The 20,428-nt window shown below is 32.8% G+C and overlaps 1 protein-coding gene across 1 annotated transcript in view; it reads left to right on the forward strand.

Moving 5' to 3' along the window:
- The window catches only part of LOC127866066 (agrin-like), a 129,248-nt gene that overhangs the window by 83,857 nt on the left and 24,963 nt on the right, over nt 1-20,428 (forward strand). Inside the window, exon 2 of the mRNA XM_052406406.1 lies at nt 801-833. Coding sequence (XP_052262366.1) covers nt 801-833 — 33 coding nt within the window. The remainder of the gene's footprint in view (nt 1-800; nt 834-20,428) is intronic.

Raw genomic sequence — 20,428 nt, forward strand, 5'->3', positions numbered from 1 at the left:
TAAATATAGAAATAAATTCACTAGACATACATAATTTAGAAAATTACTCCAATTTAGAAGGATGGGAGAATCCACTGGCCATAAATTGGTTAAACAGAAAATATCAAAAAAGCGGAAAGTGTCTTCCCTGATAAGGGTGTGCGTACTGCACAGGCCTTTCTGGGACAACACTTAACGCACATGAATTAGACCCCATTTTCATAGAGAACGGATCAAATAGTTGAATAGTCAAGAGTATTACCTATTATAATCTATAAATATTATTATTTTGATTAATATTTATATGTGAACTAATTATTTTAACAAATTACCATTGATATTTGAAAATATTTTTTTTCGGAATTGAAACACGTTTAACAGTATATTGCTTATTTACGAACATTAATTGTGTAAACTGAATGTTTAGATTTAGTTATATGTTCATGCACATGTTTTGTTCAGCTTTCAACATTGAGTGATCGAACTTGTTCGTGAAGGTTTAAATAAACGTAAAGGTCAGATATGTCTTAAGAAAAATGAAAAACAAAACGAATACGGCAGACGTTTAGATGATGCATTGGTTCTAATTGGTTCTCATTGTGTAATTAACTTCACGGCCCGCAATCTGTCAAGCACACGGCCACACCAAAGAGACGTGGGTCGTGATTTAATGGGTGATAGAACGGTTTACGCACTTAGAAAGCAATTAATTCTTGATATTAAATCGGAAGTGCTAGTTCTTTGCCGTGCTGTAATAAATCGTCCATATCTTGATTGAAGTACTGAGTTCACCTCCTAACAGCTATTGTTTCTACTTTCAGATGTGCCGTTTGACGTCCCACCACCTACAAAATGTATGTGATGTTTAATTATTTAATTGTTCATGTTTTTGTAGAAATAACACACGATTGGGTTTTATTTCATACTCGAAAGACCGTATGCAAGCAATCGATTAAACGATTGGTTCTGATATACTTTGAACTTAACATACCAACAATACCACTTAATATCATACGTCGATACATTCAGAGAATTTCTTTGTGACAAAAGAAACATTTAACAGATTCATTTTGTTATGTTAAAACATGCTTACTCACGGATGATCGATCAAATTTCACCCGATGACTTTAAATCGTATATAATATAATATGATAGTGACATTTTAGATATAGAAGCCGCTAAGAACTTCAAAACCATATCACTATCGGATTGCTGTGTTTTATATACAATTAGTAATTTCAATATGTTTTTTAAAAATGAGTACAAGCTAAATTTTATTAATATGTAAACGTTCAGTAGTAAAAAACACAAGAAGCACAAACGCGGTTTCTATGTTGAGTTTAAACGTAATCAATACTGTTGAATTTAAATACTATTGTTTACCTAATCTATACGATGTTTTTTAAAATCTCTAATAAGAGATGTTAACATATCTTATTAAGCGATATCAACATCTCTAATGAGCGATGTGTATATACATAGCCATTATCAAATCCATTGCGCCACTGAAGTTCGCATTGTACGTGTTCAATGCTTTCAATAATGTTCGCGTGCAAATAAAGTTATATTTTTGTTGAATTAGTACCGAAACCATAGGCTAAACGGACAATGCACATGAGTCGTGTTCTGAGAAAGTTTGGCATAATGCATGTGCGTAAAGTGTCGTCACAGATTAGCCTGTGCAGTTTCCGCTTTTATGGAATTTTTAGTTTCAAGGAAGTCCCTCCTTACCGGAAATCAAGTTTAGGCGGAACATGTCGTCTCTGATTAGCCTGTACGTACTGCACAGGTTAATCTGGGATGACACTTTACGCAAATGCGTTATGCCCAGTTTTTTCAAAACGCGTCTCTTATTATACTCATCCAATCCATCTCTGTTATAACTGAGTCCCATAGCCCTTGTTTATTGGTATTTCATACTAAAGAACAAACTAACAACGATTTACATCATAATGCGTCGAATTGCACAAGGTTTGAATTACCAGAAGACTCACAAAAACTGCCATGGCGACATGGGTATTGTTAGATTGGTTGTATTTGCAATAACAATTCATGACCAGTTAATATTATTCTCCTGGTGTTTATTAATTAACGATGTTAAGTTAAGAAATCAATGCCTCAATTCACGGATGATTGTGCCCTTTGTGGGTTGTATTTATAAAATTGGCAAGTTAAATTGGTTCCGAGATTTATGATTAATGGTTTTCAACAGGATGAGGAGACCCTCCTGCAGCATGTGTTGTGAATACCTTCACTTTTGCATTATGTGTCGTATAGTTGACTGGTGTACATGACACTTTTATTTCGGAACCTTTCTATTTTTGTCGGGAAAATAAACTTTAATTTCACCCACGAATGACCTTTTACGTTTGTGTAACATTGTTTATCTACATCAAATTAATTCGTTTTATTTTACTATGTTAGTATATAAATATATATGTGATACTGGGGGAAATAATTAATTGGCGAAACATTTAGAAAAGCACATCCCAATTGTCCTTAAATTGAAAGTGAAAGGCTTATGAGCTCTAAAATATTATGTTAATAAGTAAATAACGCTTATCCTGCGTGCTTAGGTAAGACCTGTTTATCCCACTCGCAGATGAGATAGCTATATATGTATTGTTCCTGATAGACCTGGAGCCTTGACATGCGTTCATTGTACATCCTGAAATTGCTTTATCGTAGCACATATAAATTATGCAAATGTTCATTTTGTTTAATAAAATGTTTATCCGCTTTAAACTGCGAAATAATTACTGACGAATATATTGTATTAATCTTTTCATCAAAAATTAGGAAATTGATTACAAAAGTATCCTTTTTAGGTATCACATGAATTTCATGTTTTTAATATATGCCTTGATTAAAATAAAAATTATCTTATATTTCCCAAAACTACAAATTAAAAGCCAACAAACAAATCGTTTTATGAGAAGGTAAATGTAAACCGTGGGACGGTATAGCGTGAATTCTAATTAATGGAAAACGGAAAACTCTTCTTCGAACATAAGTTAATCTTTATTCTATGATTGAAAGAAACAGATGATGTGAATTACATAATATGTATAAAGAAATATGTTTTGGTTAAAACAAATTACGACTTGTTTAAGGTTGACCCAAATTCATGCTTTAAGCTTCGCCTCATATTTTTTCCATGTTGGCACATTCCATGTAGTTTCTATTCAAAGCATATTGGTCAATCGGTTCCTGGTATACATACTCTAGTCGTATTCCACAAAAGGTCATGCATGAACTCGTTCTTAACCCGATAATGATCGAGCAGCTTTTGTTGATTTTCCATCTTAACATCGAACAACATATGAACCTGCGTGTTTGATTGTGGTTTCGTTACGCAGCAACTCGAACGAGGTCTTTATCCGATGGAAACCTTGCATGCTTAGGACATACCAGGGGACGCATGCATGCCACTAATAGCAATTGAATCACGCGATAATTCGTTGCTTGAGTTGATTGTATTAGTTGTAAACGGTCCCACGACTATTATTATAATTGTAGTCAAAATTAAATGTCTTCGAACTTAACATTGGCCCATGAGAACATGTGTTACATATCAAATTTGATGACTATGTTTATGAAAAGTTGAGCCCCACATCGTGGAACATCATCGACATGTTTGTTCACCTCTAGTAAATAGTAATACTTAACAGTATTTGTTATTGTGACAATAATAACAATAATATCAGGCATGTTAATTTAATCCTCATTATTTGTTTTTTTCGAATACTTGTGAAATAACAAACAAATAATAATAATAATATCGGGAATATCAAATAATATTAAGATTGATGGTAAATTTCGTGGCGAAAATCACTATAAGGAATATATGAAATTAATTTTAGTTGTCTGCTTTACCTCCAGTCTAAATTGCAAGCGCACTTATGTCATAACCTTTAATGAATTGTATAATTTACGTTAATATTAACATTTCATTTAAAATATTTCCACATCAACAGGAATTTACGCGGTATTTGATTTCGATGTAAACATCATTTAGAAGTGCTCGATTATAACGCATAAATTTAATTATCCATCATGAGCTTTACATGACAAATCTTGATTGTAATAATTTCTAAAATGCATTCGATATATTCTTAAAACAGGAGGTCTTCATATGCCAATTGTATTATGTAATAAGACAAATCAAAACTTCCGATGCTTGATTGGGAGACACATTACTGAGGGACACGATCCATTATTGGTTTAAACTAATTATTACATGGAACCAAAAGAAGCATCACACGAAGCAAATAACAAAACACATAATTATATTACATAAAACTCAGTCTTACCATAATAAATGCAATGCATATGGGTTCCAACCGGTTACAATTCTTAATGAAAAGCATAAATACAGCGGTTTGAATGTCATCCTACATCAACCAGGGCAATGTAAAAGTTGCAATTTAAATACATATATACAAACAAAGGAATTTCTTAAAGTTAAACAAAACTTTTTATTGACATGCACGTTCCCAGCCATTTAGTTTTAAATGATATCCTAATCGATTGAAATAGTATGTTAACCCATGTATGCCTAGTTGACTCTCCCATCCTTCTATATTGGATTAGTTTATTACCAACATTAGGAATGTTTAGTATATTTATTTCTATATTAAGAATATTTCTTACTGAAATTCCTTTAGGCAAACAGCGCAGAACCAAATGAGACGTCGCATAATGCGGCGTCTCATCTGGGTCTACGCTATTTGCCAAGGCCATCTTTCTAGACGCAAGGCATTAATGGGTTAAAGAAATGTAATCTTGCGCTTATGTATAGAACGTTGCTGATGGCAATACATCTGATAGTCCTGTGGGAGTATGTGGTCGTCTTCAAAGCCGTCAATACATTCTCTGATGACAATATAATGTACCTTTGGGAGCCATGATTAGTATTTAAAACAAAATTTATAACAGTACGATGCTTTTGTATTTTTGATTATGCATGCAAGTATTCGTGGAATCGTTATTTTATAGAAATAAGTGTTCAATACATAAGAATTTATCCCTGATAATATGCGTGTACATTTGAAGTTTACATCTACGAAAAAACTCTAATACACTAACTAATTTAATAAGTGTGATGCAAAAATATTAGACCGTATTTAGTATTGTCAAATACCGATGAGTTTTCAGTCTGTGTTAAACGTATGTAGGATGCTGGAGGACAATGCAACGAAACTTCGTCCAACTTATTGCATTTAGCCAATTAAATGAGTTCAAATCCATGTTGGTCACGACTTTATTATTGCATTAAATCTGTCTAGGAGAGAGATTGTTTTTCATCACTAATCAAGCAACGGCACGAGCAAATCACATTAACCCATGTTCAGAGTTGCCCGCGGTTCAATAGTAATAAACGCAAATTTCAGTTCGTTTTATAGTTAACAAAAGTGCATTATATTTGTCATGGCGTAATTACGTTTTTCTCCTCCACTCCAGTAAATTACAAAAAATAAAAGTCTGACGTGTAATGGTATCACCCCATAAATACGAAGATATGCTATAGTTTTAAATTTAATAAAATGAGTGTTTATCCAAAGCCCGAAACTATTTGAGTCGTGTTCTGAGAAAACTGGGCTTATGTATGTGTGTAAAGTGTCGTCTTAGATTAGCCTGTGCAATTCGCACAGGCTAATCAGGGACGACGCTTTCCGCTTTAATGGTTTTATTAGTTTCACTGAAGTCCCTGCTTACTTAATATATAGTTAAGGTAGAAAGTGTCGTCCGCACAGGCTAATCTGAGACGACACTTTACGCACATGCATGAAGCCCAGTTTTCTCAGAACACGACTCATTTCATAGGCGCACGTGAATTGTATGCGTATGTGTATGTGTGTGTGTATGAGTAAATACGTTAATACATCTAATTAGACACAGAGATATACTTCACCCATGATAGAGCTCCATAATGCCACACTGACACGGTCTTCAGCAGACAGAGATATTAATAATTTATTATATTAGATACATTTTGTCGAGCTGGCTTGCTAGAAGCTTGAATGAGCAGTCACAATTATATTGTTAATGTTCGCGCGTGTGTGCGTGCGTCCGTACTTGTCCGGATGGAAATTTTGTCAGTCATGGTGCAATTTTAGAATAACTGACCACAACATACCTACATCTAAAGGCGACGTATCTCGTGTAATACCAGTCGTCTTACCTAATTGATCAAGGTCACGTTCAGAGGTCAAAGTTATAATTTTTCTATTTAAAAGTTTTTCCTGACTGTATCTTGTCATTCGCCATGTTCTGTAGAAATGTCACTCCGCAAACGACGAGAAGGTAGGGGCTGCATGTCGCAAACAACAACCGTTTTTTACCTCATCGGTAAAGGTCAATCTAAATATTGAAATGCCAGATTGTGTCATATAACAGCTTGTCTAAACTTTTAAGTTGTCATGATAACTATGAGGAGATGGCGTGGCGCGTGAAAATCCGTCTCCCTACCTTAAAGGCGAAGGTCACACTTAGAGGTCAAATACCATATTTGGTTATCAGACAGCTTGTCAAGATCGGCACTGTGTCATTAAGCATGCAATAAACACTCCCGCTGAAATACGTTACAATGAGAGGTGCGTCTGTACGACAACGCGATACGGCATCATAACTACAACGGTTACGGAGTCTTTCCACAGTTTGTTGACGATACGGGATTTTGTTAAAATAAATGGTAAATAACGGTAATTTTGAATAGTTTGTGTATGTGTAAGCCAATGTTTATTTAAGTACGGATAATGTTCTCCTCTATCATAGCTTGCCATGTAATCTATTTCTATGTTATCGAAAAAATGGAAGTTTTACAGACCTGTATAGACAACTCATAAAATCATGGGAATATAATTCAAAGTCTGACATTAAAAAGAAGAAAATGCAAACAAACGTTAGCAAGAAAGAATATTGAATCAATCTTATCAAGATCTGTCTCAAAACTAACTGCATGTAAGTTTTACGAGATGAATTAAAATGTTACGCCGTCTTACAGAGAGTGTTACAGTGCATTTACTACAACATATATATACGGTATTGTATCGACGGGTACTAGAGGTTTCGTTAAATGACAAGTTCTGCAAATTGTATTTATATAGTAAATGTTGTGGAGGTTTCGGTTAAATGGATCTTTAGAGAGGTATACCTACAATGAAGTGTTAATGACACCTATTATTGGCTTACATCATGGGGCATATATTTGCAAACTGGTGATTAATTTTTAGTTGATTCATTAATGCAATACATACAGTAACGAATATATGGGCATGAACTTTTTTAAAATAATAATTTTAGGTACCAACCCAAAAAATGTAGATTGTATTAAAAATGTAACTTTATTGAAAGTAAATTTACGATTTAAATAAATCAATACTATAATGTTTAAAATTTTGGCGCATTTATTAAAAAAATAATAGCAATAATAAATGTTGATTTTAAGAATGAATTAATAGAAGATCATTAATTTAGTTTAATGCTAATAACAAATGTTCAAAGTCTTGTAAAATATTGTTGTACTGATTTATACAAAAAAGCATAAACAAAATATTAAAGACTTTGCGATTTTAAGATTTGTTCATTATTTAATTAAATATTTTTACTATTATTTTATCTAAAACTAAATGTACCAAATCTTTAAAAATTGCATTACTGATTGATTAAAAAAGAAATACAAATAAATATAACCCAAATGAAGTCTTGCTTTTAAATGACCTTACTATGTTATTGAATTCCTCACTTCAGATGCGTGAAATATTTTCTACATTCCTGTACATTCTTTACAGTAATTGAAGTAATAAGTAACTGAGTTTTTATGTTAATGATTTACTCAATTTACTAAATTGAAGGAATGCACTTTTTAAAAAGTGCACCTGAAAGAAAATAAACTCGTGATATTTGTACTGTTTTAATAAAATATGTATTCATACATTTACGTAATTTACAACATGCAATATATAACATCGAAGAAACATTTTAATAATATCGGTCAGTTTTTATTATTTTATTTAATTTTTATACATATATACATTTACATACGCATGTCCAAAATGCAACAATCGTGGAACGAAATATTCAAGGTTGTAAATTTTACTTCCCGCAGGCGCTGTAACGCTGTAAAGAAGCCACCGTAACATGTCTTAGTCGTAAAAGAAGATACCGTAACATGTAGACGGAGTTGACATGCTACAACTATTTTTGCAAAATCGGATAGAAATCACTAATTATAGCATACACATAGTTATCACATGTTTGTAAAAGAGTGAACTTGATACAAAGCATTGAAAATAATCATCGTGACAGAATCTGCAAGCCAGGAACAACGAATTCATTGGATTTTCTATGTTTTGAGCTTGAACTTCTTTCTTTTATCATGATTTCACGCTAGAAAATGTCTCGATAGCTTAAAAAGCGAGTAAAGAAACATTAATACATGAAAATGAATGCCATATCCCGTTTCACGTATAAGTTTAAACAAAGAAATTACTTGTGTAAACGCGTGTGTATGTCTATAACTGTCAAGATGCTGTAACCGTTGTAGTTATGACGCCGTATCGCGTTGTCGTACAGACGCACCTCTCATTGTAACGTAGTTCAGCGGGATTTATGAAATAACTTGAAATAAAATAATAACATGATAGCCAAATGACAACACTGTGTAGATATTCTTTTTTTTTTTACATCATTTCAAAAGAATTGTGGCTTAAGTTGTTTGCAATATTTATAATATAGTTTCACAAACGTGAATTGAGTTACTGTCTGTTGTTTGTACAACTATCAAACACTCACACTGTTCATTGCTGTCTAGTATGATTGTTAAAACCGGCAAAGGTATCTTACATTATTTAAACTGAACGTTCAGTGTTTGTCTTTACGTGTCTTTTATGGGGTTATGCAAGCGATTGCCACTATTGCTGCCTTAAACAATTTTGAAAATACAACAAAACACATTTAATTCAATAGTCATTTATAAAGCATTCATGGTAATCTAAGCAAGCAACGTTTTAAATATAAATGTTAAAGTCAAACATAATAAATGTACTCATTTGTTTGTCGCTACAATGTAATTAATCAAACATTTGACACTCGCCAGCGTCCTAGCGTTTTTCAATAAGATTTGTATTTTACAAAAGAATAATGATTGTAAAATAATCACAAATGGAACATGTACTGTATAATGCTTTCAATAATACGTCGCAACAGACATTCAGTGCATCTTTTGATTCGAATAGCGAGAGAGTAAATTATTAAAAACTTACTTGACCGTTGCCAGACTTACGCTGGACGCAAACAAATTATAATAAAGTCGATCGCTATTCGTTGTGTTTAATTCATTTTAGATTTAAAATTCATTAACAAAAATTATCGATATCATATATTTTTCTTTCGAGTGTGGTACAAGCAATCAAAATTATAGTCTAACACGTTTTGTCTTCTCGGTAAGTTGGAATACATTTAAAATGTGATTTAGCTTACATCATAAGACATAATTTATATAATTTCGATGCATGTTTTAATATTTAAGGCCAAAATGTTGCGCCCAGCAGTAGAAATTAAGGCATTTGCATATTATACAAGTTCTTTAGTATTCACACTGTCTTTTTTCACAAGACTATATACGTTTGATTTGTATACAAGGACTTTGTTACAAATGTCTTCTCCCTTTTCCAAATTGTATACGCAGATGCTCTGTAAATAATGTAACAATATAGAGGTTTTGTAGACCTAATAATGAATAATTTATTTCATATGACATGGCGATTGCTATTCCAATTATGATCCTGGGGTCCAAACTGACCATAATCTCGTTGTAATGTGTTTGATCTATACTACCAATATTGTAAAGGTCATTTAACGTCTTCCTCTCTGAATTTCGGTGGTCGATTATGATCCCGCATGCTTTTTGGTATTTGACCTGAAACAGCGTATTGTGGCCCTCTAAATAGCGTGTTCAAATCAATACTCCGAGGCCAAAGGTGACCAGACCTGAGTGGTCCATTGTACCCCTTTTGTGTATACAGCGACAACCTAAATAATCTCTGAAACCACAAAGATCGGCCAGGTTTTTTTTTTTAAATCATGCCCCTCTGTGTATACACATGATTATATGATTTTATGATTGGTAATTATTTGTATACTTAATAGCTTTTTAATTGCATGTAAACTAGAATGGTCTCTTCAAAGTACGTTGAACATCATGACCTCGGCGTTTAACTCTGTCTCATAAGCGCGTTTACATGTTTGCGTTTATATGTGTATAGTGAAATAAAATATTATATTATGAAACAGGAAGCTCCATACGTTTGGTATTCGGCATTGACATACAGATAATGACGAACTGTTTAGGTCGCATATGCATATCTAAAACATAAATGTGACCACATGTATGAATATTGTTACAGCTTTCATATTGTATAACATTGGTGATAAAAAGATGAAAGCTGTCATTTACTTATTTTATTTATTACAAAGGTAAAACTTGCTATTTTCCACAACTACAAAAATAGTCATTGTAATTGACCGATTTAATAACGTCTTACTAAAACACTTCTCGGGAAGATTATCACAATGAGTGGTACACTTGGGCAAACCTAGGAAAACTTACGAAATATCGGTACATTCAAGGAGTGGCTGATCATTTGTTCTTCACAATGGTGCAATATGTAGTATACCTTAAGGTGTTTGTTACAATAAAACTACAAACAAAAATATGTTTTGCATTAATATTGGTTCTGAAAAGAAATGTAAATTAAAAGATCAGGTTTCATGTATTAAATTAAATCATTTACCTGAATGTTGCTATACTGTACCAACACCGACACGGCTACTTTATACCAAAGTGTTTCTTTTAATGATACTTCAAATATAATGGTTAATATTATACGAGTTGTTACGCAATTTTGCATCAAAATGTGTATGCTTAATTCACCAAAATATGTAAGATTAAAGTTATATAGATTATTTAATAAAAAAATAGTGTTTTAAAAAAAATAGTTCGGGCTTATTTCAACGCCTCGTTTATTGCCTCTGTTGGCTTCAGTTGACCCTGGTATTGAATCGATTAACTTTGGCAATGATTCTCTATTTGATCGATTTCTCATTGTAAAAAGTATATCAATGATTGATTACGTGCAACGTTAATTATTGTTTATGTAAAACCATACCACAGTTGTACCTTTGCTCATCACAATAAAGAATATAACAGCATGATAATTATAACATCATGCATTATGTAACACTACTATATTATGGGGTTAGAAATCCAGACATTTCAAACGTGTCATTGTTAACGTATCGTTGACTCATTGGCAATCCGATCATTTGACGGTTGAATGAAAGTGCAAATCATTGATTTGCTATTCAAATTGTAGGGATAGTGTGTTTTCGTGTTAAAACTAGTAATCATAGTTCAAAAGAATAAATTTAAAAATCATTCCATTATTTATTTTCCAAACAAAGCGGGAAAAATATATGACCAAGAAATTAAGTTCTTAATAAAACACTAATTAATATTTCCGACCCAATGCATATTTTTCCCTAATCAGATCGAGTAAGCCTACAGAATATCACCATTTAAAGATTTAGTTGTCCTCCACGTGACAATACAACGAATTATCATTTAGGCTCGCTTTGCCAGTTCTTTTGGAGAGTAGCTCTATGATCTTGTTCATGAAATCCCACACACTGTCAGGATAAACAGTGTGAGTTAAAAGCCATTACATTATTATGGTTAAGTTATAGATATGACAAACGTAGGTTTATAATAAAATGCTTTATTGTCGATATATTCAAATCGTGTAACAATGATGGTATAATGGTAGTTTTTGAATTTCCGCTTAATCAATGGCACTTTTGTTTCATTAATTTTAATGAGTGGTAAAGCAAATTAATAACCGTATTAATGATTGATTTAACTAGCTATTGCATATGTTAAGATGTGTTATACTTCTTCAAAAAAATGAAGAAAATAAAGGTGACTCTAAGTCTCTTTGGACTGTTCTTAAAAACCTTGGACTGCCTTCAAAAAAGTCAAACTCTTCTAATAGCTCGGATATTGGCTTGAAAATGAAAGTCAATAATATTTATTTTGATAATTCAACTGTTTCTTTAAAATTCAATGTATTTTATACAACTATTGGCTCTAAATTTGTGGACAAATTGCCTAAATGTATCAGTAGATTTGAAAGGAACTTTGTTTTTTATTCTTATTCAAAGAAAGGTGTTATTTTAAATAATTATTCTTTTTCAATTGTGTCTGAAAATAAAATTTAATCCTATATAAATAAACTTGGTGTGAATAAATCTACTGGGCTGGATGGCATTCCCTCTAGGTTTGTCAGGGATGGGTCAACTATTATAGCTTGTCCCCTCTGTCATATTATGATTTTTTCTCGTATACAAGGTGTTGTTCCAGATGATTTGAAATATGCCCGGGTTGTTCTCCTTTTCAAGAAGGGTGATACAACTGATGCTAATAACTATCGTTCGGTTTCAATCCTTTGTATTATTTCTAAGATATTTGAACGTGAAGTGTATGATTAGGTCGATTCATATTTGACAGATAAATCCTTAATATATAACTTTCAATCTGGATTCAGGAAGAAGTTTTCAACTGAAACTTGTCTTGTACACCTGTCAGACTTTATTAGATTTGAAATGGATAAAGGTCATTTAGTTGGAATGGTGTTGCTTGATCTCCAGAAGGCTTTCGACACGGTGAACCACTCTATCCTTTTGATGTTATTAGAAGCTTTGGGCCTTGGCCATGATATTTTGCGTTGGTTCAGGTCATATCTTTCAGACAGACAACAGTTAGTTGATGTCTCTGGTACATTTTAAAATCCATCTTCCATTATTTGTGGTGTTCCCCAAAAGTCTATTTTAGGGCCACTTTTATATTTAATCTATGTAAACGATATGTCGGGTGTTGTTAGAAATAAGCTTTTACTTTACGCTGATGATTCTTGTATTTTGGTTGCAGGACGAAATATATCATTCATAGAACAGGAGTTGACTCAGGACTTAGAATTGGCTTATCAATGGCTTATTGACAACATGTTATCCTTGCATTTGGGTAAAACTGAGTAAATCTTGTTTGGTTTCAAGCAAAAGGTCAAATGAAACAGTGATCTTAATATTACTTGCAGTGACCAAAGTATCAAATCTACGTCTTCAGTCAAATATCTTGGTGCCACATTGGATCAGAATCTTACAGGTGAAGCTTTGGCCAGTTCCATAATCAATAAGGCTAATGCAAGGTTAAAATTCATGCATAGAAAGTCAGATTATCTTACAGTCCATACAAAAAGACTTTTGTTTCTTTCTTTGATCCAATGTCAGTTTGATTATGCTTGTTGCTCTTGGTTTTATGGACTGGAAGGACAAGCTACAGGTCACTCAACATAAACTAATTAGATTTGTTTTTAATTTAGGTAATAAGTCACATTTTGAACACAGTCACTTTAATTCCCTCGGTTGGTTACCTGTAAATAAAAGAGTTGAGCAAATCACATTGTCATGTTTATAAATCAAGGAAAGTTCTAAGTCCTGATTATTTGTGTCATTATTTTAATCCTTTAGAAACTGTTCATTCGTACAATACAAGATCCAGAGAAAAGGGATCTTTCCAGCCCCACCTGCTTAGGGCTTTGGATCTAAGACATTTTCCTATGAGATCAATATTTAAATTTGTAAAGTTATTACCATTTTTAGTTAATTTTTTACGAGATGTTTTGCAATACTGTGATATGATTTCGTAGGTAAATATTGTGCCAAGTTGTCTTGTCTTCCTGTCATTATAAATAAGTTTTGTAGTCTTAAGTCTGTCATCTTAGGTAATTTTATTTATTATGTTTTTAATGAAGAAATTTTACATGTGCTTTTTGCTACATATCTGTCACTTTTTATTTATTTGTAAAATTATTTTAAACCTCCCTACGTCAGACCACTATTGAGGACCACAATGGAAATAAGTTGTGTATTCCCCTTTTTTGAGTTATCCTTGATATTGATGTGACTAATATGGTACATTATAAGTCATTTATTAGTTAAATAATTATTTTTATAAATCATTATATGTATACATTATATTGATATTTTTAAATCGATATGTTATATTTTAATTGTATTGTTGTTACCATTATTGTTACCATGTTACTTGCACAATATTGAAATAAATATATATATTTATATATAAACTAAGGAGAAAGAACCATTATGTAATCTAAAACCTAGATATTGGACACGCAGTACCGACTTGTCACATCTGCCCGCACGCAAAATATAAGCACTTGCATTAAAACCTTTCGACATAGTTAAGTAATGCAATATCAAATGACCTATCGGCCCGTTGAAGCGATTGAAATTCTTAAGGGCAGGTTAATAGATTAATGGCTCTTTTAATATTATAACCATATTTGGAGTTCTTTTAAGGGTATAAAGCTAAGCATGAGGGTAAGTTTACAGCACATACTAGGCATAGTATAGGTTTCAAATTTACCGAATGAGAATGACACATTTCTCATGCGTATAAATAACCACTCTCTTAAAGGCGCGATACGAATTAGTAAATGCACGGATATGATGCTCCATGTGCCCATATTGACACATTCTCTGCAAAATAGGACAGGAGGCTTTACATTTGCATACGTTCACATGTGTATGTGTTTAACATTGGTTATACATATCGACGACACGTGATAAGGTAGTGTATGTGCTGGTGGTTGACAAGTAACGGTCACAGTAATGGAAGCCTATACATATACATTTTTAGAGTCTGTCTGCTCCTAAGCAACGTAAATAATTTACTATATCTAAATGAACAAACATTGCCTTTTGAGAACGTGGTATAGAAAAATTTATAAAGCGTGGCAGGCATATAAGAGTACATTGATGGTGACAGCTTCTCTGGCAAGACTTAAAAAAATAGGGCGATTTTTAGCGAGTCCTATTTGACAGCCGAACAAGATTCACTTCCTTCTACCAGACACTAGAAGGGTATAATGTTCATCCTGTCAAATTCGAAATTACTCTTTGTATGTAAGGATTCAGCTTTAAGATAATTAATGTACACTTTGTTTTAGCAAGACTTGCAAGTTTTGCGTAATGCCAAACCAAAATAGTCTTGCCACATTCTACATTTAATTTTGAGTTGATAATTAAAAAATGTCAAAACATTTAAGTTAACTGATTTCGTTTTTGTTTTTATTGCTATATCGATTTAAAGAAAAGTGTGAGTGTCATTATCCCGTCATTTAGTTCAAACTTGGACTATAGCTTTGTTTTTGGTTTTGTTAGTGTAAATGCAAATGTATTTACCTCAATTAAAACCGGTTAGATTAACTTCAGAATGTAGATTTATTCAAGTTTTCAAAACACGGAGTATGCACTAAACGTCAGGTGCAAATAATTCTGACAAATTTAATATATTTGATTTTGAGATAAATAATTAGTTCTTTCGGGATAATATGCCACGGACAATTATAGATTTAAACCAATTATAGTTCTTAATGAAACTCCATGAATATAACTTCATTAATGCTGTCCTGCGAAAGTAAACCAGTACGAGTGATTAATAACAATGAAAGTTCATGTTTATTTTATCGAGATAATGCAAACCATTGTTCTGCTTAAGGATGAACGTCGTGTTTTCATCAACACATGCGTAACAAAACATTGAATTTTAGATTAAATTATTATTGATGGGTATATTATGTGCAAACAACGTAAGCTTTCGCCAATGTATCCGGTAAATAATTATGGTAATACGATTGAGATCCCTGTGGGTTTGTATGGCTTTCTTCAATATAATTAATCCATAGTCAAGTGAAACAGCGCTGATCGAAAGTCATTTATCATCAGGTGGCGAAATGTGTGTGAATACCATAATTGTACCTTTGGGAGGCATGGTAAGTATTTTAAACACGTATTGCAACGCTGTTATTGTATAGTTTTAAGGTACACACTAACAAGTAAGCATAACCTCATAAGGTGAAATTAATAGCGTCAAATACATAATATGTTATTGATAATATGCAAATTTTATCTACGTAAAATAATTCTTATATAATAGATGATTTGATAAATTAAATGAAGATGTGAAAAATACACAACATATGCATTTGTGTTGTATACTGATAAGTTTTTAATATGTATTAAACTTATTTAGTATGCAATATATATTATTGAATCTGTCTGAGAGATTGTCGTTTATCACTAAAAAAAATATTGAAACAGCAATAACAAATCAATACAACTTTTTCCAGATATGCCGGTGGTTAACTAGCAATACACGTAGATTTAAATTCGTTTTCTAGTTAAGACCACTGCACGAAGTACTCTCATGGCGTAATGAAAATTTTCTCCGTTCAGTCAATATTTGTCCATTAAATTACATAGATTTACAAGTGCGAGGAATTGTTGTCCAAATACATGTATTTTACCAGGTACCATGTTATGTTCTAATAAAACCAATGTTAAAATCAGAATTTTTAATACATGTAAATAAGTTTGTGTAAATGTTTTTGCCACATACAGTCTTTTATTATTTTCAACGAATTAAGCTATACCAATGAGTTTTGCACAATCGCTTATACTTACTTGTTTGTCTGTTGTTGTTTTATGTTTTGTTGATAATGTGTTGTCTTCTTTCGGTGATGGTGCGGGGAGGGAAATAATTGTTTCATAAACGTGTAAAATGTAGCGTTCCCAAACAAAGGACATAGACACATACTTCACGAAGACAGCATACAGCTTTATACTTCAACAATAAGATGGTTTTCATCAGACCGAGATATAAATAATTCATTGTATCATAACCGTCATACAATTTGGTCGAGCTCGCTTGCGGAAAAAATGGTAGATAAAGTAGTCACAATTTGTAAGTTTATGTCGACTGTAGCTTCGTTATACATGGTTTATTATTAGAATAATAGTCCACATATAACCACTATGGACGTATCGCATGTTAAATCCGTCGTCCAACCTCTAAGGTCAAGGTCGGGTTTAGAGGCGAAAAGCCAAATTTTTTCATGAAGCAGCTTTTGCTTAAAGTACTTTTAAATAAGTAATATGTTTGAAAGAAATAGCTTGCATCAAATGACTCTCAGTAGGAGATCGCATTTCGTGAACAAAGGTCAAGGACACACTGAGAGGTCAAATGTCAATTTCTTTCTTGGTACATCCTCTCCGGAATTGAACTTTGTCATGACAACTATGATGAGACGGCGTCCCTCAGAGGCGAATGTCACACTTGAATGGCATAATGTCTGATATGTCTAATGTGGTGATAAACAAAGTATGTCATGACCGTAACTGTGTCATTTATAACGGAAACTAAAATAGCATACCGGAAATGCTCAACATAATAAGATCATGTGTCGCGTTTAAAAATGTCTCCCTACTTTGAAGTTAAGTACGTTGAGCTATAATTGCAAATACAAAATATTGATTGAGTTGTAGTAAATAACTGAACCTTTATCAACCGCCTGTTGTCGGTAAACGTTCCCTTACGAAATGATCTTGTCGAGTAGAATTGTTCGGACGCTAATCACATCCGCGCTCTCGACATATTATAAGATGAAAGAAACATGAACTTTATGAAAAACATTTTCACATTACCATTGTTTTTATATTCAATTGAGCAATGGAATCCTATGCATATACATTTTAACCCTTACAGTGCGGGAACCGAGTTGTGAAGGCCTTTGCAAACAGTTTGGATCCAGATGAGACGCCACAGAACGTGGCGTCTCATCTGGATCCAAACTGTTTGCTATTCTGATAGTATTCTTTGAAAAAGAATCGAAGAAAATGCTAATTTTATAAATTCAGCAGACGACATTTTAGCAGACGACAAATTACCCAGCATGCACAGGGTTAAGAGTCTTTCTGCTGCTAAGCAACGTGAATAATTGACTATGTCTAAATGAACAATCATAGCTTTTTGAGAACGTGGTATAGAATCATTTATAAAGCGTAGCAGGCATATAAGAGTACATTGATGGTGACAGCTTCTCTGGCAAGACTTCACAAAATAGGGCGATCTCTACCGAGTCCTATTTGACTGCCGAACAGCATTCACTTCCTTTTACCAGACACTAGAAGGGTATTATTTTCATCCTTTCAAATACGAAATTACTCTTTGTATGTAAGGATTTAGCTTAAAGATAATTTATGTACACTATGTTTTAGCTAGACCTGCCAGTTTTGCGTAATGACAAAACCAAAATAGTCTTGCCACGTTTAACATTTAATTTTGAGTTGATAATAAAAAATGTCGAAACATTTGTTAACTGATTTTGTTTTTGTTTTTATTGCTATATCGATTTAAAGAAAAGTGGGTGTGTCATTATCCCGTCATTTAGTTAAAACTTGGACAATAGCTTTGTTTTTGGTTTTATATTATAAGATGAAAGAAACATGAACTTTATGAAAAACATTTTCACATTACCATTGTTTTTATATTCAATTGATCTATGTTAACAGTCATTCCGGATTAAGTTTTTAGCAATATTTCGAAGTTTCACCTAAGCTGTGTATTTCGAAGTTTCACCTATTAGTAAGCTGTGTCTAATTACAGTATGTTGTTTTATTTAACAGTTACACATTGTATCGCTGTTTAATTTGATTGTTCAAATTTTTAAAGGTAGCTAACACTATTATACTTGAATGCTGGTTGTACGCCCTTAAAATGTTTTATGGAGCTTTAAAAGTCAACTTGAATATTGTTGTCTCACACACATTCGAACACAAATAAACGTAGCATTCATATTGTATCCGTGTTGATCTAAGCAATGCAAGCTTTTAATTGAAAGGCTAAATGCAAACATTCTACATCTAGTAATTTGCTTTCCGCTGCAGCGTTATTCATTAAAAATGTGATATTCACCAGCATCCAGAAAATCTGTATTAAGATTGTACTTTACATAAATATTGTTTGAAAAACAACCCCATAACGCGCATGTATTGTGTCATTCTTTAAATTATGTGTTGCCATTTCATCGATCTCACAATACATATTAAATTGTAATGTTTCAATTTGAAATTGAGCACTTAAAATATACAAAGACATTTTGTAAAACGTACAAATACGAATGATGTAAATGCCCTTTCATCAAAAGTATACATTTACATCGAATCGGATTACATCATTCATAAGTTTATTTTCTATCGGCATCCGTTATACAAAGTTACTCGAAATGGTTTTGCTGTCATAAATTTGAACAATATGATTATTTTTTGTGATGTGTCCAATATGTTACCATGGAAGATTTAACCCTTTCCCACTCAGAAGCAAAGTACAAATGGCTCCTTGCAAACAGCATATAACCAGAACCGCTTACGAGTAACTCGGGTTTTATGCTGTTTGCTGCTCATAAGTATATAAGGGTTGGAACTGAAACCTTTAAAGCTTGAATCTCGTAAGAAAGTTTTTCAATTAAATTTGATTTTTTCATGACACTACATGTACCAATGCGTTATAATACGTATCTTAGTGGTAAAAGGTTTATGCCTAGATTATTGCTGGAGTAACTGGATGAATCGATAAAAACATCCCGTTGGCGTTGTTTTATCGCCCTCGATCTGAGATGATTTAATGCCAATTAATAATTCAGACATTGCATGCAAATTCGAATGAAGAATAATGAATATTGCATGCAGCAAACGGTCTTAAAAACTACAATGAGTGAGTTCAAACGTTACTTTTAAAGCGGGATGTTTGAAATACAATCTTAACACTATACTATATTATTTGTTTAAAAATACAAATGTATACATGTATATGAGCCGTGCTCTGCAAAAAGGGAGTAAAATGCATGTTTATAAAGTGTCGTCTCAGATTAGCCTGTGCAGTCCGCACAGGCTAATCAGGGACGGCACTTTCCGCCTAAACAGGATTTTTTCTAAGAAGAGACTTTCTTTAAACATAAATTATCATAAAAACGGAAGTGTCGTCTCTGATTAGCTTGTGCGGACTGCACAGGCTAATATGAGACGACACTTTACGCAATTGCATTGAACCCCATTTTCACAGAGCACGGCTCGTATGTATACTGCTATTCATCCAATGTAAAATCATTACTACATAACAACACTGTAAACGCAATACATTCTAACTTATAATGTGTCTGGGTTATAACAGTATGCAAGAAGGCTTCGAATGTGGGGATTTTTCGCTCGCAATTAGGACATCCACATAACATGTTGAAGAATATTTATTGATATTAAATATATTCGTGATCTGTTTGCTCGTTTTCTATTAACAAATAATAACGATTTTAATCTACAATATACGACGCACCTTAATTTCGGCGAATCTAGTATCTTACATGATAGATCATTGTGTATCTGATTTACGGTCAAAGAGGAATGTACACATGTAATAAGAAAAAATACACGAACAAAGCCACACGTTATGCATTCGCACACTTATTACATCAAA

This window comes from Dreissena polymorpha, chromosome 1 (genome assembly GCF_020536995.1).
Source record: "Dreissena polymorpha isolate Duluth1 chromosome 1, UMN_Dpol_1.0, whole genome shotgun sequence".
NCBI lineage: Eukaryota > Metazoa > Mollusca > Bivalvia > Myida > Dreissenidae > Dreissena > Dreissena polymorpha.